General features: G+C 33.5%; 1 protein-coding gene across 3 annotated transcripts in view; it reads right to left on the bottom strand.

Moving 5' to 3' along the window:
* Positions 1-15585, bottom strand: part of ZBBX (zinc finger B-box domain containing) — a 115650-nt gene that overhangs the window by 34211 nt on the left and 65854 nt on the right. For 2 of the 3 annotated variants that reach the window (XM_064378892.1, XM_064378893.1), the window contains 5 exons: positions 14376-14496; positions 7751-7860; positions 7268-7368; positions 5986-6068; positions 4213-4355 (listed from right to left, as the gene is read on the bottom strand). In XM_064378892.1, the coding sequence (XP_064234962.1) occupies positions 4213-4355; positions 5986-6068; positions 7268-7368; positions 7751-7860; positions 14376-14496 (558 nt within the window). The remainder of the gene's footprint in view (positions 1-4212; positions 4356-5985; positions 6069-7267; positions 7369-7750; positions 7861-14375; positions 14497-15585) is intronic. The other variant, XM_021669517.2, reaches the window with a different exon arrangement.

A 15585-nucleotide genomic window follows, 5' to 3' on the forward strand; every position in this document is an offset into this window, starting at 1 on the left:
AGATACCATGTTACAGCAGTCAGAATGGCTATTATTAAAATGTCAAATACATAACAAATGCTGGTGAAGTTGGGGAGAAAAAGAAACACTTATATATTGTTGGTAGGAGTGTAAATTAGTTCAATCATTGTGGAGGACAGTGTGGCGATTTCTCAAAGATAAAAAAACAGAAATACCATTCAACCCAGCAATCCCATTTCTGGGTATATGCCCAGAGGAGTATAAATAATTCTGTTATAAAGATAATATACATGTATGTGCATTGCAGCACTGTTCACAATAGCAAAGACATAGAATCAACCCAAATGCCCATTAATGACAGACTGGATAAAGAAAATGTGGTACATATACACCATGGAATACTATGCAGAAGAACGAGGTCATGTACTTTGCATGGACATGGATGGAGCTGGAGGCCATTATCCTTAGCAAACTAACAAAAGAACATAAAACTAAGCACTGCATGTTCTCATTTATAAGAGGGAGCAAAATGATGAGAACACATGGGCACATAGAAGGGAACAACACACAATGGGGCCTGTTGAAGGGTGGAGGGTTGTAGGCACGACAGGAGAAGGAAAAATCGCTAATGGATACAAGGCTTAATACCTGGATGATGAAATAATATGTACAACAAACCCCCATGACACAAGTTTACCTATGTAGCAAACCTATACATGTACCCTTGAACTAAAAGTTAAAAAAAAAAAGGGCATGCATACCTGTGACATGTCAGTTTACCATTGCTATGGCAACATCTGGAAGCTACCACCTGTTTCCCCAGCAACAACCTGATGACCTGAAGTTGTCACCCCTTTTCTAGAAATTTCTGAATAACTCATCTTTTAATTTGCATGTAATTAAAAGTGGCTAAAAACATGACTGTAGAACCACCTCCGAGATGCTACTCTGGGTACACTGCTTTTGGGGTAACCCTGCTCTGAAAGGAACACTGCTTTTGTTGCTGCTGAACACTTCTACTTCAATAAAACTTGCTGTCTAACACCACTGGCTTGCCTGGTGCAAGCTGTCGGTGGATCTACCGTTCTGTAGTCTGGAGGACGGTAGCCCTCTTCTCACAGCTGCAACAGGCAGTTCCCCAGTGTTACTCTGGGTGGGGTTCCAACCACACACTTCCCCTTTGCATGGCCCTAGTAGACGTTCTTCATGAGGGCTCTACCCCTGCAACAGACTTCTACCTGGAAATTTAGGCATTTCTTTACATCCTCTGATATCTAGATGGAGGTTTTCAAACCTCAAGTCTTATCTTCTATGACTTGCAGGCCCAAAATCATGTGAAAGCCACCAAGGTTTGGGGCTTGCACGCTCTGAAGCCATGGCCCAAACTGTATCTTGGCCCCTTTTAACCCTGGTTGGACCTGGAGCCAATGGGACAGAGTACCATATTCACATGTGAAACAATACATACAGACACAGACCTTACACCCCACAAAATCCAGCTCAGTAGATCACACACCTGAATATAAAATGCAAAACTATGAATCTCTTGAAAGAAACATAGGATAAAACCTAGATGACATTGGGTATGACAATAACTTTCTAGATACAACATCAAAGAAAAAACTGATGTGCTAAACTTTATTAAAATAAAAACTTATAATCTGGAAAATAGTCCAGAGAATAAAGAGGCAATCCATACACTGAAAGAAAATATTTGGAAAAGATATTTGATAAAAGAGTGTGATTCAAAATATACGAAAGAATCTAAAACCTCAACAATAACAAAACAAACAACCCAATCAAAACATTAGCTAAAAACCTGAACAGATATTTTAATAAAGATACACAGATGGCAAATAAGCATATTAAAAGATTCTCGATATCAAATGTCAATAAAAAGTGGACAAAGACATGAAGACATGAGCAGACACTTTTTTAAAAGGGAAATACGTGTGCAATTTTTAAAAAAATAAAATATCACTACACAATTACTAGGATGGAAAAAATCTGAAACACAACAGATGATGGTGAGGATATGAATCAACAGGAACTTTCATTAATTGCTGGCAGGAATATAAAATGGTATAGCCACTTTGTTAAGACAGTTTGGCAATTATTAAAAAAAAACTAAACATACCTGTACCATATGATCCAATAGTCGTGCTCCTTGGTATTTACCCAAATGAGTTGAAAACTTAAGTTCAAATAAAAACCTACACAAGAGTATTTATAGTAGTTTTGTTCATAATTGCCAAAGCTTGGAAACAACCAAAATGTCTTTCAATAGGGCAGTGGATAAACTATTATACATCCATACAATTGAATATTATTTAGCACTAAAAAAGAATGAGAAGTCAAGCCATAAAAAGACATGGAGAAACCTCAAATGCATATTACTAAGAATCATTAAAGGCTATGTACTGTATTATTCTAACATATGACATTCTGGAAAGGCAAAACTAACAGAACATTAAAAAAAAAAAAATCAGTGGTTGCCAGGGGTTGGTCAGAGGGAGGGATAAACAGGTGGAACACAGAATTTTTAGGGCAGAGAAGGTATTCTGTATGATACTACAAGTGGTGAATACATGTCACATTATACATTTGTCAAAACTGATAGCACGCATGACACCAGGAGTAAACTCTAATATAAACTATGGACATTGAGTTACATTGATGTATTAAAGTAAATTCATCTATTGTAGCAAATGTACCAGGCTGGTGCCAGATGTTGATAATGGGGGAGGCTATGTATATGTATGGGGCAAAGGGTATATAGGAACTCTCTGTACTTTCTGCTTAATTTTGTTGTGAACCTAAAACTGCTCAAAAAAGTAAACATTTCAAAAATGTGTCTTGAAAGTAACAATTACATGAGCATTTATGTGCACCATTTTCTTAGAGGCAACAGGAACACCATGCTCTAGCTTGATCAAACTATACTCATCTTCAGGACAAGACTGGAGTACTGTAAAGTCCTAAATTCCCATGTGGCTATAGTTCATATTTGGCCTAATAATTTAGTGGTTTAGTATTTGAAAATGTCAAGACCAGCAGGATTACCACACGTCTACCACTGCTTTCTACCTTCTGCTGCCTAATCAGAAAGTAATCATCAGTTTTACAACTATTTATTTCAAACATGCCCTCCTATATCTCTCAAAAATCTTATCTTCACATAAGATATATTTATTAATTTTTCTTAAAATTCTAGGTAGATCAAATCTAGTAGTTAAAAGGAGGCTTGAAAATTATCCAGTTGCTACATTTTTGCTAAGGAAAATGAAGTCTAAGCAAGTAAGACATGTTCAAGGTCACACAATGATTTAAAGGCACAAATGGAAACAAAATCTGACTTCTAGGTCAGGATACTTTGCTGTGACTCTCTTTAAATGATCTCACAATCTGGAAATTGAAACCAGACATATGCACGCAGCATTTTAATCTACAGATCCCTAGGGAACTACTAGTAATAGCAACACAGATATATAAACAAGGTGATTTGGTTTATTTCGTTTTTTTGTTTCTTGTTTTTTGGGTTTTTTTTTTTTTTTTTGAGACAGTGTTTTGGTCTTGTTGCCCAGGCTGGGTGCAGTGGCACAATCTCAGCTCACTGCAACATCCACCTCCCAGGTTCAAGCAATACTCCTGCCTCAGCCTCCTGAATAGCTGAGATTACAAGCATCCAGCACCACACCAGGCTAATTTTTTTTATTTTTAGTAGAGATGAGGTTTTGTCATGTTGGGCAGGCTGGTCTCAAATCCCTGACCTCAGGTGATCCGCCCACCTCAGCCTCCCAAAATGCTGAGATTACAGGCATGAGCCACCATGCCTGGCCAGTGATTTATTTAGGTTTATCCCTCATGTGAAACTTCATAACGGATTTGAATATTTTTGTAAAATATTTAGTGCAAGTGATGGCAAGAGGGTGCCAGTCAGACTTTTGTCACTGAAAGGCTTCCCATGCAATCTTTTAAATGCTAGCTTAGTCTATAACAATTTTCAGAGTACCCTATATTGGCTGATTTTTCTTACACATACAAACACTGTTGTGCATGGACTTCCATTTACTAAGTTGCACATTTACTAGAAAATTGTCTATTTTCAATCAATTTTCATCTTTATACTGAGCTTTTTTCGGTTTTAAAATGAGCAGCATAACAAAGCTTTTATCGACAGCAATAGCTATTGGTTTTATTAAATTAACAATACGCACCATTAATAATATCCAGCCACAAGAAAAATGTTACCTTTTGAATTATCTTTGTAATAAGTAGAGCTGTTTCTCAGACAAAGACTTAAGAAGTCTCTCTTCCCCTTATTGAAAACATGATGTTGATGGATGTCATTTTCATATGGAAAGCTATTCTTCTGATAATCATGAAAAGCACAACTTTCACATGTAGGGACAAACAAAATATAATATAGGTGAAAAAATGATATAAAAAAGAAAAATTTAGAAGTCCTAGGTCATTAAAACAAATGTAGTAAAACCTTAATAGAAAAGGGTTATTTACCTTAATTTAATATTTATTTTAACCTTACTGTGAATACATTCTCAACTGTAAGTAACTAATAACATTAAGGATTTAACAGGAATAGGTAACTGGACCAAATCCAAGTTAACTGCAAAATTTCAGCTGAAAGTTTCTTTTCCAAAATATCTTGAGTTAATTTCTTACATTTTCTTCTAAAGAGGGAGTGTTATCTTTCAAGCTCATTAAAATTTGATGAAATCAAGGATTTACTAGTAGATAAACATATTATTTGTTCATCAATGAGATATGAGAGTTTAAAAGCAGTATGTGATATTTAGGTTTCACTTTTTAATAATGATTATCTATATGCATAGTTACAATTTAAATAACATTCTTTATGAACTGAATAATATATATAATAATACATGATACTTATATAAGCTCTACAGAATGCCATCATAAAACTTATGGATTATATTCAACCAAAAAGTCCTCTCGTGTCATTCATGATCCGTAGGAGAGAGAGAAATTTAATGTAGTTCTATGGGCACCTCGAACCAAAGCTGTAAAACTACTGTCAAATCACGATCAGTAACTTTCTCTGCCTTCTCTAACACCTTACACGGAGGTCAAAGCAAAGACATATGATAAGATATACAGAAGAATCAAATTAGAGAACAGAAACGCCATTCGTTTCCTTAGAGATACAGTGGTGGATATAAACCTCTTATCTGCTGAACAGAAAGTCGTCTCCCGCTGAAACCCCACTTCCAAAAGCACATTTGCTGCTAGATAGCTGATTCTTTGTGTCTAAACATGGGCTTTTTCTGTCCAGGGGAATCACTCAGGCCCATAGCTATTGCAAAATGCTGACAGGGACCTGAGCTGATCTGAATAAAGAATTGGTAGAGGAGACACTTGACAGGAATTTCATTCCACTGTTTACAAATCCTAAAGTTTCAACAGCAAAAAGGACTTTTTTTTTTACATTACTAACAGATACAGTTAGATATGATTTTTTATTTGGAAAAAAACAAAATTCTACAACACAATTACAAAGTGAATCATTATATTTCATTTATTTACTTTATTACACATTGAAATCTACCTACAAAGTAATCTATAGTACAGGAGCTTTTTTAGTCTCTCAGCCTAATCATTTACACAACTTTTTATTTAGAGTTCATAGAAAACTGAAGAAAATCCAGGGTATCTTTGGAGAAAAGAAGAATGCTTATATAAAATATATCAAAGTTGATCAAGCATTTCAGATGATAACAATCCCTAAGTTCAGAAGAATTTATTCAATAATCCAAATATTAGATAAGAGTACAAACCTATCACTATAGACAATTTTCTAATTGCTGAATGTTGTTAAATATTAGCAATAATATATAGAAATTTAACATGGCTTAAGTAAAATATAACATTAATGTCACATTTTTTTTGACACCACAAATTTCACATTAAAAAGATAGTTGATTGTGTGTGTGTGTGTCAGGCAGTGACTCAATATGCAAACAATGTTAATTAGAAAGACTTTACCGTTGTTGACTGTCTGCATCAGCTAATTCAACTTTGTAAGGCACACTATTTTCTGGTTCTTCACATTCCTCTTCATAAGTCTTCTGAAATTAATGTTATATAATATTAGTAAGTTCACAAAAATTTATTATACGTTAACCAACTTACTTGTGGATTATATTTCGAGTACAGTTTTCCTACAAATGATGTCATGAGAGCTCTAATTGTATTTTATAACACATAAGTTCTAGGAAAACTAAAATTCAACTGACATTTGTTAAAGGCATTTCATATGTCAATTACTTTATCACTATTATAATACCCCAAACCAACAATAATAACTTATATTTAAATATGTAACTACTAACTGCCAAGTAGATTAGTGACTAGGTCTTCAGTTCTCCGACTGGCTCATCATAAATTTACTCTGTGTATCAACAGTATAATGAATGGTATGCCCACACATATGTAGTGTGTGTGTTTTTGTCCAGCATCTCACATTTATCAAGGAGAAATAAAAGTGTTGCTAGCCAAAAAACACACAAAAACAAAAATAGCGGAAGCATTCATCCTAAAGAAGAACAGAAGAAATCAGTATTTAAAAGAGGCAAGTTTTCCATTCTAGTCGTTTTCTTTAACAATCACAATAAGAGAAATATCTAAGACAAGTGACACATTCAGCTACTAGATTACTAGAAAGTCAGAAATGCACTGAGTATATCACATCCTAAACCTTCAGTCCAGAGCTCTAGCTCTGACTGGCTCTGTTCATTCTATTGGTTCATTCTATTGGTTCATTCTATTGGTGTCTTCTATATATGTTCAAAGTTATATTCAAGTTATTTACTGAACTTCTTAAGTCTTAAATATTATTTCTACCTTTAAACAGAAAATAATGTTAAATGACATTCAAGAAACTAGATTTACACTTAAATTTTATTAAATAGATACCATGTAATGAGACTCATATTTGTTTTAAAACCTGATAACATAAAGGACTAAACTAACAAAATATCAAACTACATTACTATAAGTTAAAATAATGAAATGTCTTCTCACTTTCCAGACTACACATTCATCCAAAAAAAAATGACAATACCCGTTCAGCTCACAAATGTGTTCTTTACACTCAGAATAATATTGCTTTATTCTTATAAGCATATTTAAATGCAAACACTTGTAAATTTCCTGTTAAACTCTTAGTTATTTAAGAAATCTTACTGAAAATAATATGCAGATGTAACTATACATTGTGAATTTCCTGTTAAAAAGTGTGAATGTCATTATGCACTTATACACTTACACCATCCAGTTCAACTATCTTTAGAGATGGTTCCAGTCTCTCTATGTTTAATGTTTCTACTGGCAGTAAAAGAGCTGAGTGTTGTACTTTGGTCTCCTCACCTAGAAAATAAGATTCACAAATAATATCATCAAAGAATATATCCTACTTCATAATTTCTTCAAATAAGATAGCCACCAAAAAAAGAAGAGTGTTTTCATGTGTATCTACACAAAAATGCAAATACTGTCAATTTTCCCAGTTCAGTGAAATACACATTTATTAGCATTCAATTTTTAAATGCAACTATCTAAATCAAGGCAAAGTAAATCCAGGGAAAGGGAAAGAAGTCAGTGCACATTACTTTAATCTGAAGATAAAGGACTAGAGAGTACAACTGAGACTAATATATTAAAGAAAACCAAAAGCAGATTCCGATTAAAGCTTAGTTTATATAACCTGAAATAATAAAATTTTAAAATATCTAATCAAGTATGAACTAACCGTCACTATCTTCACTGTTTTCATTTTGAGAACACTGTACATCACCAGTGGTTTCACATGGTTGTAGGAATGTATCTGGTAGCATGTTAAAAAGTTGTTTTTGTGGAGTTCTACAAAATAAAAAAGAAGCAATTAAGAGACTGAAATATATTACCTGAAACTTTCCCAGACAAGCTCTTGATTTATTTATCAAATGAGTGAGTATACAAAATTAATGGTGAAACCATAACTGTAACTTTAATTTAAAGATAAGTACAATTATATAATAGAATCTTAATGTACTAAGAAAAACTGTGTAAGTCAACTTGACACCACAGAAGATTTTTAAATTGCATATCCTACTGAGTTTTGTTTAAGATGAAAATCAAAGTTTGCTACAAGTCAGTGTTCCCTCAAAAGCCACATGGAGTCCATTAAAATACCATGCTACTTAAAAAGCTAATTTATGAATGTGAGTTTTAATTCACAGTCTTGACATTGTATTAATGAGTTTTAAGGAAACCTGAGGGCATTTGTCTAAACTTCCATCATACCAGCAGGGTGATGACATAGGCTCCTACAATAAAAATGTAAGGTGTTTGGACTAGGGTATCTATTCCTTAACTAACAATGAAGACTGATGCAGCCCATTTCACATGGAAGGCAGTGAAGCCCAGGAATTCTCAGAGGTCAAAAGTGTGAATTTTGTATCATAGTATGTAACCAAATCATTGGAGCGAAGGGTCACTTTTTAGCCAAGAATGTGAGTAGCTGCACTATCCTTCCAGACCATGGAAGCTCATGAAGTCCCCATGTAAAAGGCAGAACCTTCTTAATGATATTTGTAGCTAATATGGATACGAAATGTAAAATATACCAGGCTCTGTTCTAACTAATTTTGGTACGTTAAATTTTATTAGATATTTAATAGGCACTAGTATGATCTTAACTTTACAGAGGATGAAACTGAGACACAAAGTTGTGTACCAACTGGATGAGTCATTCAGGTGGTAAATGCAGAGGAGGAATTTGAACTTAAGCAGTCTGCCTCTCCAAGACTATGTTCTTAACCATGCACTTCCTTTATAATGCCTCTTCTACAACTTTCAAAGGCACTAAAATGCTGATAATCTTCTGGCAGTCTATGGTTATCTGTGTTTTCCCAATATATGTAATGTATATATAAGATGACTATATAACATTTATGTATTATTTAACTTTATGTCCTAACAAATTTGATGAGTGTGGCATTCTACATCCATAATTTAATTCAGGGACAGATGAAAATAGTGAGTTATGGTCAAAGACAAACTAGCAGCTGGCTACAAGAAACCTCTTTCCAGTTTGACATGTATCTACCAAACTGAAATTCATCATACATACACATAAATATACTGTTATTCAGACATTCTTTCTTAGGGAAGCAAAAACCTGTCTAATTTTATAAGTAAAATCCGTGAACCAACTACTTATAGAGTCTAGATAATGAATTATTGAAGCTTACAGAGTCATATAAATTGTTTTTTTCTAAACTCAATATTTTGCAAATAAGAAAACTTGGGCCACAAGAATTGAAGTGATTTTCCTATAAATAAACAACTAGTTAGTGAACTAATTCTGGATTCTGGATATTCAAACCCTGGCAACACTGCTTTTTTTAAAAAATGATTATGTCACCAAAAAAAAGGATGAAATATATTTCGATAGCATTTACCTCACCATATTTTCCACTTTTAAAATTTAGAAAATATTTATTGAGCATTGACCCATTCAGTTGGTTAAATGTGTGATGAATCTATTATGTCAATCAGTGTTAGGCTGTTTGCATCCAAATGGCCAAGGAATAGTTTTTTAAAATGCTAAGTCTCACATCTATTTTTGAAGACACTAATTTTTAGATCATTCTGGGGTCCAGGAATCACTTGCCCCAGGTGCTTCTGATGATTAGCTAGACTTGCGAAGTACACACAATGAAAAGAGTAAGGGAACTGGAATCAGAGTATCAGCTAGTTGTTAACATCTGCCTTTAAAATACTCTCAATCCAAAACTTCTGCACTCTATCATTAAGCTTTCCCATATGTAAAAGATCCACTCTAGGTGTTGCTACTAAGATGCAGCAACACTTTCATGTTGTAGGATTTTTCTTCTTTTTAAGGTCCAATAATATTCCATTATACATATATGATATTTTTATCCATTCATTCCTTGACAAATATTTAGGTTGTTTCCATATCTTAGAGAACATTATGCTATGTAAAACAGGTTAGACACAGAAAGACAAATAGTGTATGATCTCACTGATATAAAAGTCAAACTCAAAAGTAGAGAGTGGAATGGTAGTTGCCAGAGGTTAGGAGTTGGGAGAAATTGAAAGATGTTGGGCAAAGGTTATAAAGTTCCAGTTATGCAAAATAAATAAATTCTGGATATCTAATGTACAGCATAATAACTATAGCTAATAGAAGATCTTAAGTGTCACACACAAAAAAACTGTGAAATTATGGATATATTAATTAGCTTGAGGTAATTATTGTGCAATGTGTACATTTATAAAAATATCACATTTTAAACCTTAAATATATACAATTTTTATTTGTTATTCATACCTCAGTAAAGCTAGGGGGAAAAAAGGTCTATCAACACATCTCTATTGATTCCAGGTAAAATTTTAAAAGACTTTTACTGTCCAAATCAGTAAAATATATTCAAAAAGCCACAGAACATATATTTATAAGCCTACTGTGAAACACAAAAATAGGCAAAAGTAAAGTCAAAATCATAATCATGGTTATTACCATGAGAAACTTTTCTGCAGCACAGCATCAGAAATGCATCAGAAAGCTGTGAATTGCAAATAGATTGCCCTACATTGACATCTATAATCAAGATATAAAAGTATTAGCTCAAAAAAAGATTACCATTAAAAATAACTATGTAAATAAGACCCTAGTGAACATAAACATAGTAGCCAAGTTTTCTTTTCTGCTAAAGAAACTGGCCAACATGCAGCTTTTAGCATAGCTCAGGACCTTGATGTGCCTGTGATGAAAATGTCTTGTATGTGTTCAGGCTCAAGTGTTGTTGTCATTTAACAACAAAATTGTGTTTCCTTTATCATATAAGCAACTCAATATGACCCAACATTGAAACGTAGCCACCAAAAATGATAAGTGACTTTGGAATTACATTTATATGCTACTTGTTAAATTAGAAAAAGGCAATTGACAGATACACACTCCTGTTATGCATATCCTCATTGACTTTTAAAATTTGAATAAACTTGTGGTGTATAGTTCTGTGGGTTTTTAGCAATGCATAAAGTCATGTGTCTACCACAGTACCAAAAAAAAAAAAAAAAAAAAACCTCCTGAAGAGCTATTTATGGGCATCATACTTTAAAAATATATATACAGCCTGGACATTAGTTATAAATGAATTATCTTGAACCTCTGCCATATAAGCTACCACAATGAGATAAAACTATATACTTTATTAAAATGTCAACCAAAAGAAATAAAAAACTGAAAATACCAAGTGTTGACAAGCATTTGAAGCAACTGGAACTCTCATACCTTGCTGGAGCAAATGCAAAATGGTACAGTCGATTTAGAAAACAGTTTGGCAGTTTCTTATAAAAATAAACACGCACTTGCCATAGAACCTGGCTGCCACTGTCCCAGGTGTTTAGCCAGGGAATTAAAAACCTATATTCAAAAAAAACCTGTTATGAAAATATTTTTAAAGAACCTAGTGATGATTGCCAGAAACTGGAAACCAGCCAGAACAAATATTGATTCATAGAAGAACATGGATGAATCTTAAATACATTTTGCTAAGTGAAGGACATGAAAGGACAGATACTGTATGATTTCATTTATATAACCTTCAGAAGAAGGCACATTTATAAGGATAGGAAACAGATGAATGGTTGTTATGGATTGAGAAAGGGAAGAGGAGAAAGAGGAAGCTCAAGGGAATTTTTGTGGTTGTGAAACTGCTTTTTTGGGGGACTACGGGTACTCTGGTAGACACATGATTTTATGCATTGGTGAAAACCCATAGAACTGTACACCACAAGTTTATTCAAATTTTAAAAATCAACGAGGATATGGGGAGAACCCAATGAAAGTCATAGCTATCTTAAAGGAGATGAGAAAGAAATGAGCACTATGGCCAAAGTGGTGTTGTAAAACATCATTCAGCCTTGATACTCTAGGCTACAGACAAAAAGCATGACACATAAAGACTGTACTCTAAGTGGAAAATTTCTTTTGCTGATATTATTCATAGTAATTTTGAAACTAATTGTCCCTTGTTTCTCTCAGTGATATTAGGCATTCTGAAACTACTGTATGTATACATACATATATATTTTAGGGTTAATTAATAAATTTATAGATAACGAAAGCCAAGTTTCTCACTGTAGGTGAAAGAAGCTTATCAAATAAGCAAAGGGAGAATGGAAATGAACCATGTGATGCTGGTTTGGATTCAGAAGGCCTGAGTGTGAACTCATGTTACTTTAATAGATATCCAGATGGATAGAAACAGAAATAAATTTAGGGGTGTGTGTGTGTGTGTGTGTGTGTATTTCCTGGTTTCTTCCTCTGAGAAGGCCTAGAACTATGGTACCTGAACAGTAATGAGCACTCCTAGAGTCCAGATCTTGGTTTCTGAGCACCATTCTCCAATAAATGGAATCATTATTTTCTGGAGAACAAATTCCTGCGCTGGGGCAGGGAAAATGCATTTTGAGTTCTAGAAAAATAGAGATGTTCAAAGCAAGCTAACAACAACAAAAAAATAATGACAAGTAAAGAGGATGGAAGAGTCAACCTGAGAGAGCCCAGAATGGTCAAAGCAGAAATAATTTGAGTCGCAAAATAAATAACCGTAATATTAGATATCAATCCCCAAAATAAAATAAATATTCATGAGTTCACATTAAAAAAAGAAAGAAAGAAAAGTGGGTGAAGGAACACTTCTTTGAAAAAGAATTCTAATTAATAAATTTAGAATGAACAAAGGAAACAGAATATCAGCAATCGAGCAAGAGAGTACTAACTGCTGCAGGCAAAATTCACTCACAAATTCTAAAATTAGGAGTGAAAGTTTAAGGGAAAACAGAGTTGTTACATCAACTAAATGTGTCTCCTCTAATATATTTATTAATTATAAAGGGAAAGTAGTGATTTTTACAGTGGAAAAACTTAGCACCACCTTAACTATGTGACCAAGGTTAACATCACCTGTAATAAGATATATTGACATCATGATCCCAGAATGTCAGGCACGAGAAGGACACATTCTCCCTGTGGTATTTTTCCTCATACTGTATAACCTCAATCTAATTATGAAAAAGCATCAGACAGGCCCAAATTGAGTACATTCTATGAAACATCTGGCAAGTACTCTTCTAAAGTGTTAAGGTCATGAAAGGCAGGGAAAGACTGAAAAACTGGAATGGATAAGGAGATATGACAAAAAATACAATGTGTAATCCTGGATTGGATCTTGGATCAGGGTAACGATAATAGTGAAAACACAGATAAAATTCAAATAAAATTTATTGTTGTCAATAATATTGTCCCTATGTCAATTTCCTGGTTTTGATATGCATTCTGTTTATGTAAGATGTTACCATTAGGGAAAGATGAGTGAATGTTATTTGGGAATTCTTTGTATTATTTTGCAACCCATCTGTATATCTTCTTTTCAAAATAATCCAAAAGAAAAAAAACTAGGACATTAAGAACAGTTGAAGATGAGTGGTGGTACAGGCATTAACCTATCAAACAGAAGCTTCCCGGGAAACATGAGGGCTGATTTCAAACATCTGAAGAGATGCTATGGGGAAGAGAAATTAGATGTTATCTGTATGAACTCAATAAGTAGAATTAGAACCCATTTTAGAAATGAGCTGGAAACAGATTACAGTTTAATGAATAACTGTTCCACAGACAGAATGGGCCACCTTAGGAGATGGTTTTGCGTAACAGAAGGTGAAGCAAGGGTGTGATGACCACTTCTCAGGTAAACTCTAGAGAGCTCCTCCACCACCTTGCACCTCAAAAAAGACTGGAGACCAGCCTCATCCAACCATTACCACCTGGGAACTATTAGAAATTCAGAAATACAGAATCTCAGGCCTCATTTCAGAGCTACAAAAAATGAATATGCATTTTGCCACAGTCTCTAGCTGATTGTATCTAGTGATATTTCTTTGAATAAAGTATATTTCATTACTATTAATAAAATTGTAAAAAGGTTTAACTTAAAAGTAAATTCTGAAAATTATAGTCTCAAATGTTAACGCTAATATAAAAAACTAGTGTCTTCTCAAAGTAATCTTTCATTTATCACATTATTTTTGTTGTTATTCTTAAATTCTTTTCTTCATTTGTGTCTTTTCCTTATATACACATTTCCATTTCTCAAGGCAAACTCTAAATTAATGATGCATCATATACAAAAATAAAATTAAAATTCTTATTGGAACAGCAGCTTCACAGAGATTTAATATTGCTTTAAAATTATGTATGCAAATATGCAATACACATACAAAATTGCTATAGGAAGGCATTTCATACAAGAAACATAAATAACTTTCATATTTCCTAATAATATTACAATTTCAGAAAATACCTCCTGTGTTTTTTAAGCCATAATTTTTCCATATAGGATAGAATGTCTTCTTTAAGTTCAACATTAAGTGGTTCTCTCCAAATTTTCAGATTAGTTTGTACTTCACATTCTTCCGATGAGTCTGTAAAAATAAACACAATGTGCATAGTTAATATAAGCAAGTTTATAAATTACCATATCTTCTCTCAAGATGTAGATCTCATCATTTTCAAGGCATATATGCTTTAATATTTACCTATATAATCAATAGGTTAAGTATTAAATATTGGTAATTTATTAAGTGACTGGATAGACAGTTTTCTTCAACAATCTCTTGAAATGAAGGGATCTTATGATTCAGAAGGTTTGTTAAAGCAACTCATTCTTTTAAATGGAAATTATAAATACAAACATTCATTGTACATTGTATAAACACATAATATAAAGATATAATACACATAACATATAATAGCTACTGACAATAATATTTATACATTCTGAGAAACAGGAAATACGTAATTCAGAATGACATCTGGAGGAGATAATTGTCTTCATGAATTTATGTCTACATGGTAATTTACTTCCAGATGTTTAAGATATTTCTGAAGCACTACTAAATTAAAATCACTATTCAGAAATATTTAAAACTGATGAAGATAGCTGGGAAAGAGAGCAGTGTAAATCCAGGATGACTAGTCTCTCCACCCTCCCACATATCACCCGTCTCCAAGCTGAACATCACAAGGGGAAAGAAATGTAGGAGAATCAAGGGAAATAGTAAAGATGGGAAAAACATTTTTTATAAACTCTAAAACTAGAGGGTATTCCAGCCTCATACTGTAGACTTTAATAACTAACTTCCAGAAACAGCCACAGGCCAGCAATGGAAACAAATTAAAGCAAAAATAAAGTAAGAAATCCCACTTGTATTCTTTCCAAAGAGTAGAGCAGTGTTGAAGAAAGCAATTGGACAAAGTTTGGAAAAACACCAATCAGAAGCCCTTGAACTGAAAGAGCAGAGTTAAGGACATGAGCAAGTCATGAGAGAAAAGGAATGCCTCCACTATAGTCTCCCTTTTCATTTTGAAACAAGATTTCTTGACAGGAGAGCTAAAAGAAAAAAAAAAGAAAGAAAAAAGAACTCTTTTCTTATTCTGTTTAGGTGTTAGAGAAGAGCCACTGTGCTCCAAACATAGAAGGGGGATGGAGGAGAAAGAAGATCAAGGAGCTG

The sequence above is a fragment of the Aotus nancymaae genome, unplaced genomic scaffold (genome assembly GCF_030222135.1).
Source record: "Aotus nancymaae isolate 86718 unplaced genomic scaffold, 86718_ANA_hifiasm-v0.15.2.pri h1tg000019l, whole genome shotgun sequence".
In the NCBI taxonomy this organism is placed as follows: domain Eukaryota; kingdom Metazoa; phylum Chordata; class Mammalia; order Primates; family Aotidae; genus Aotus; species Aotus nancymaae.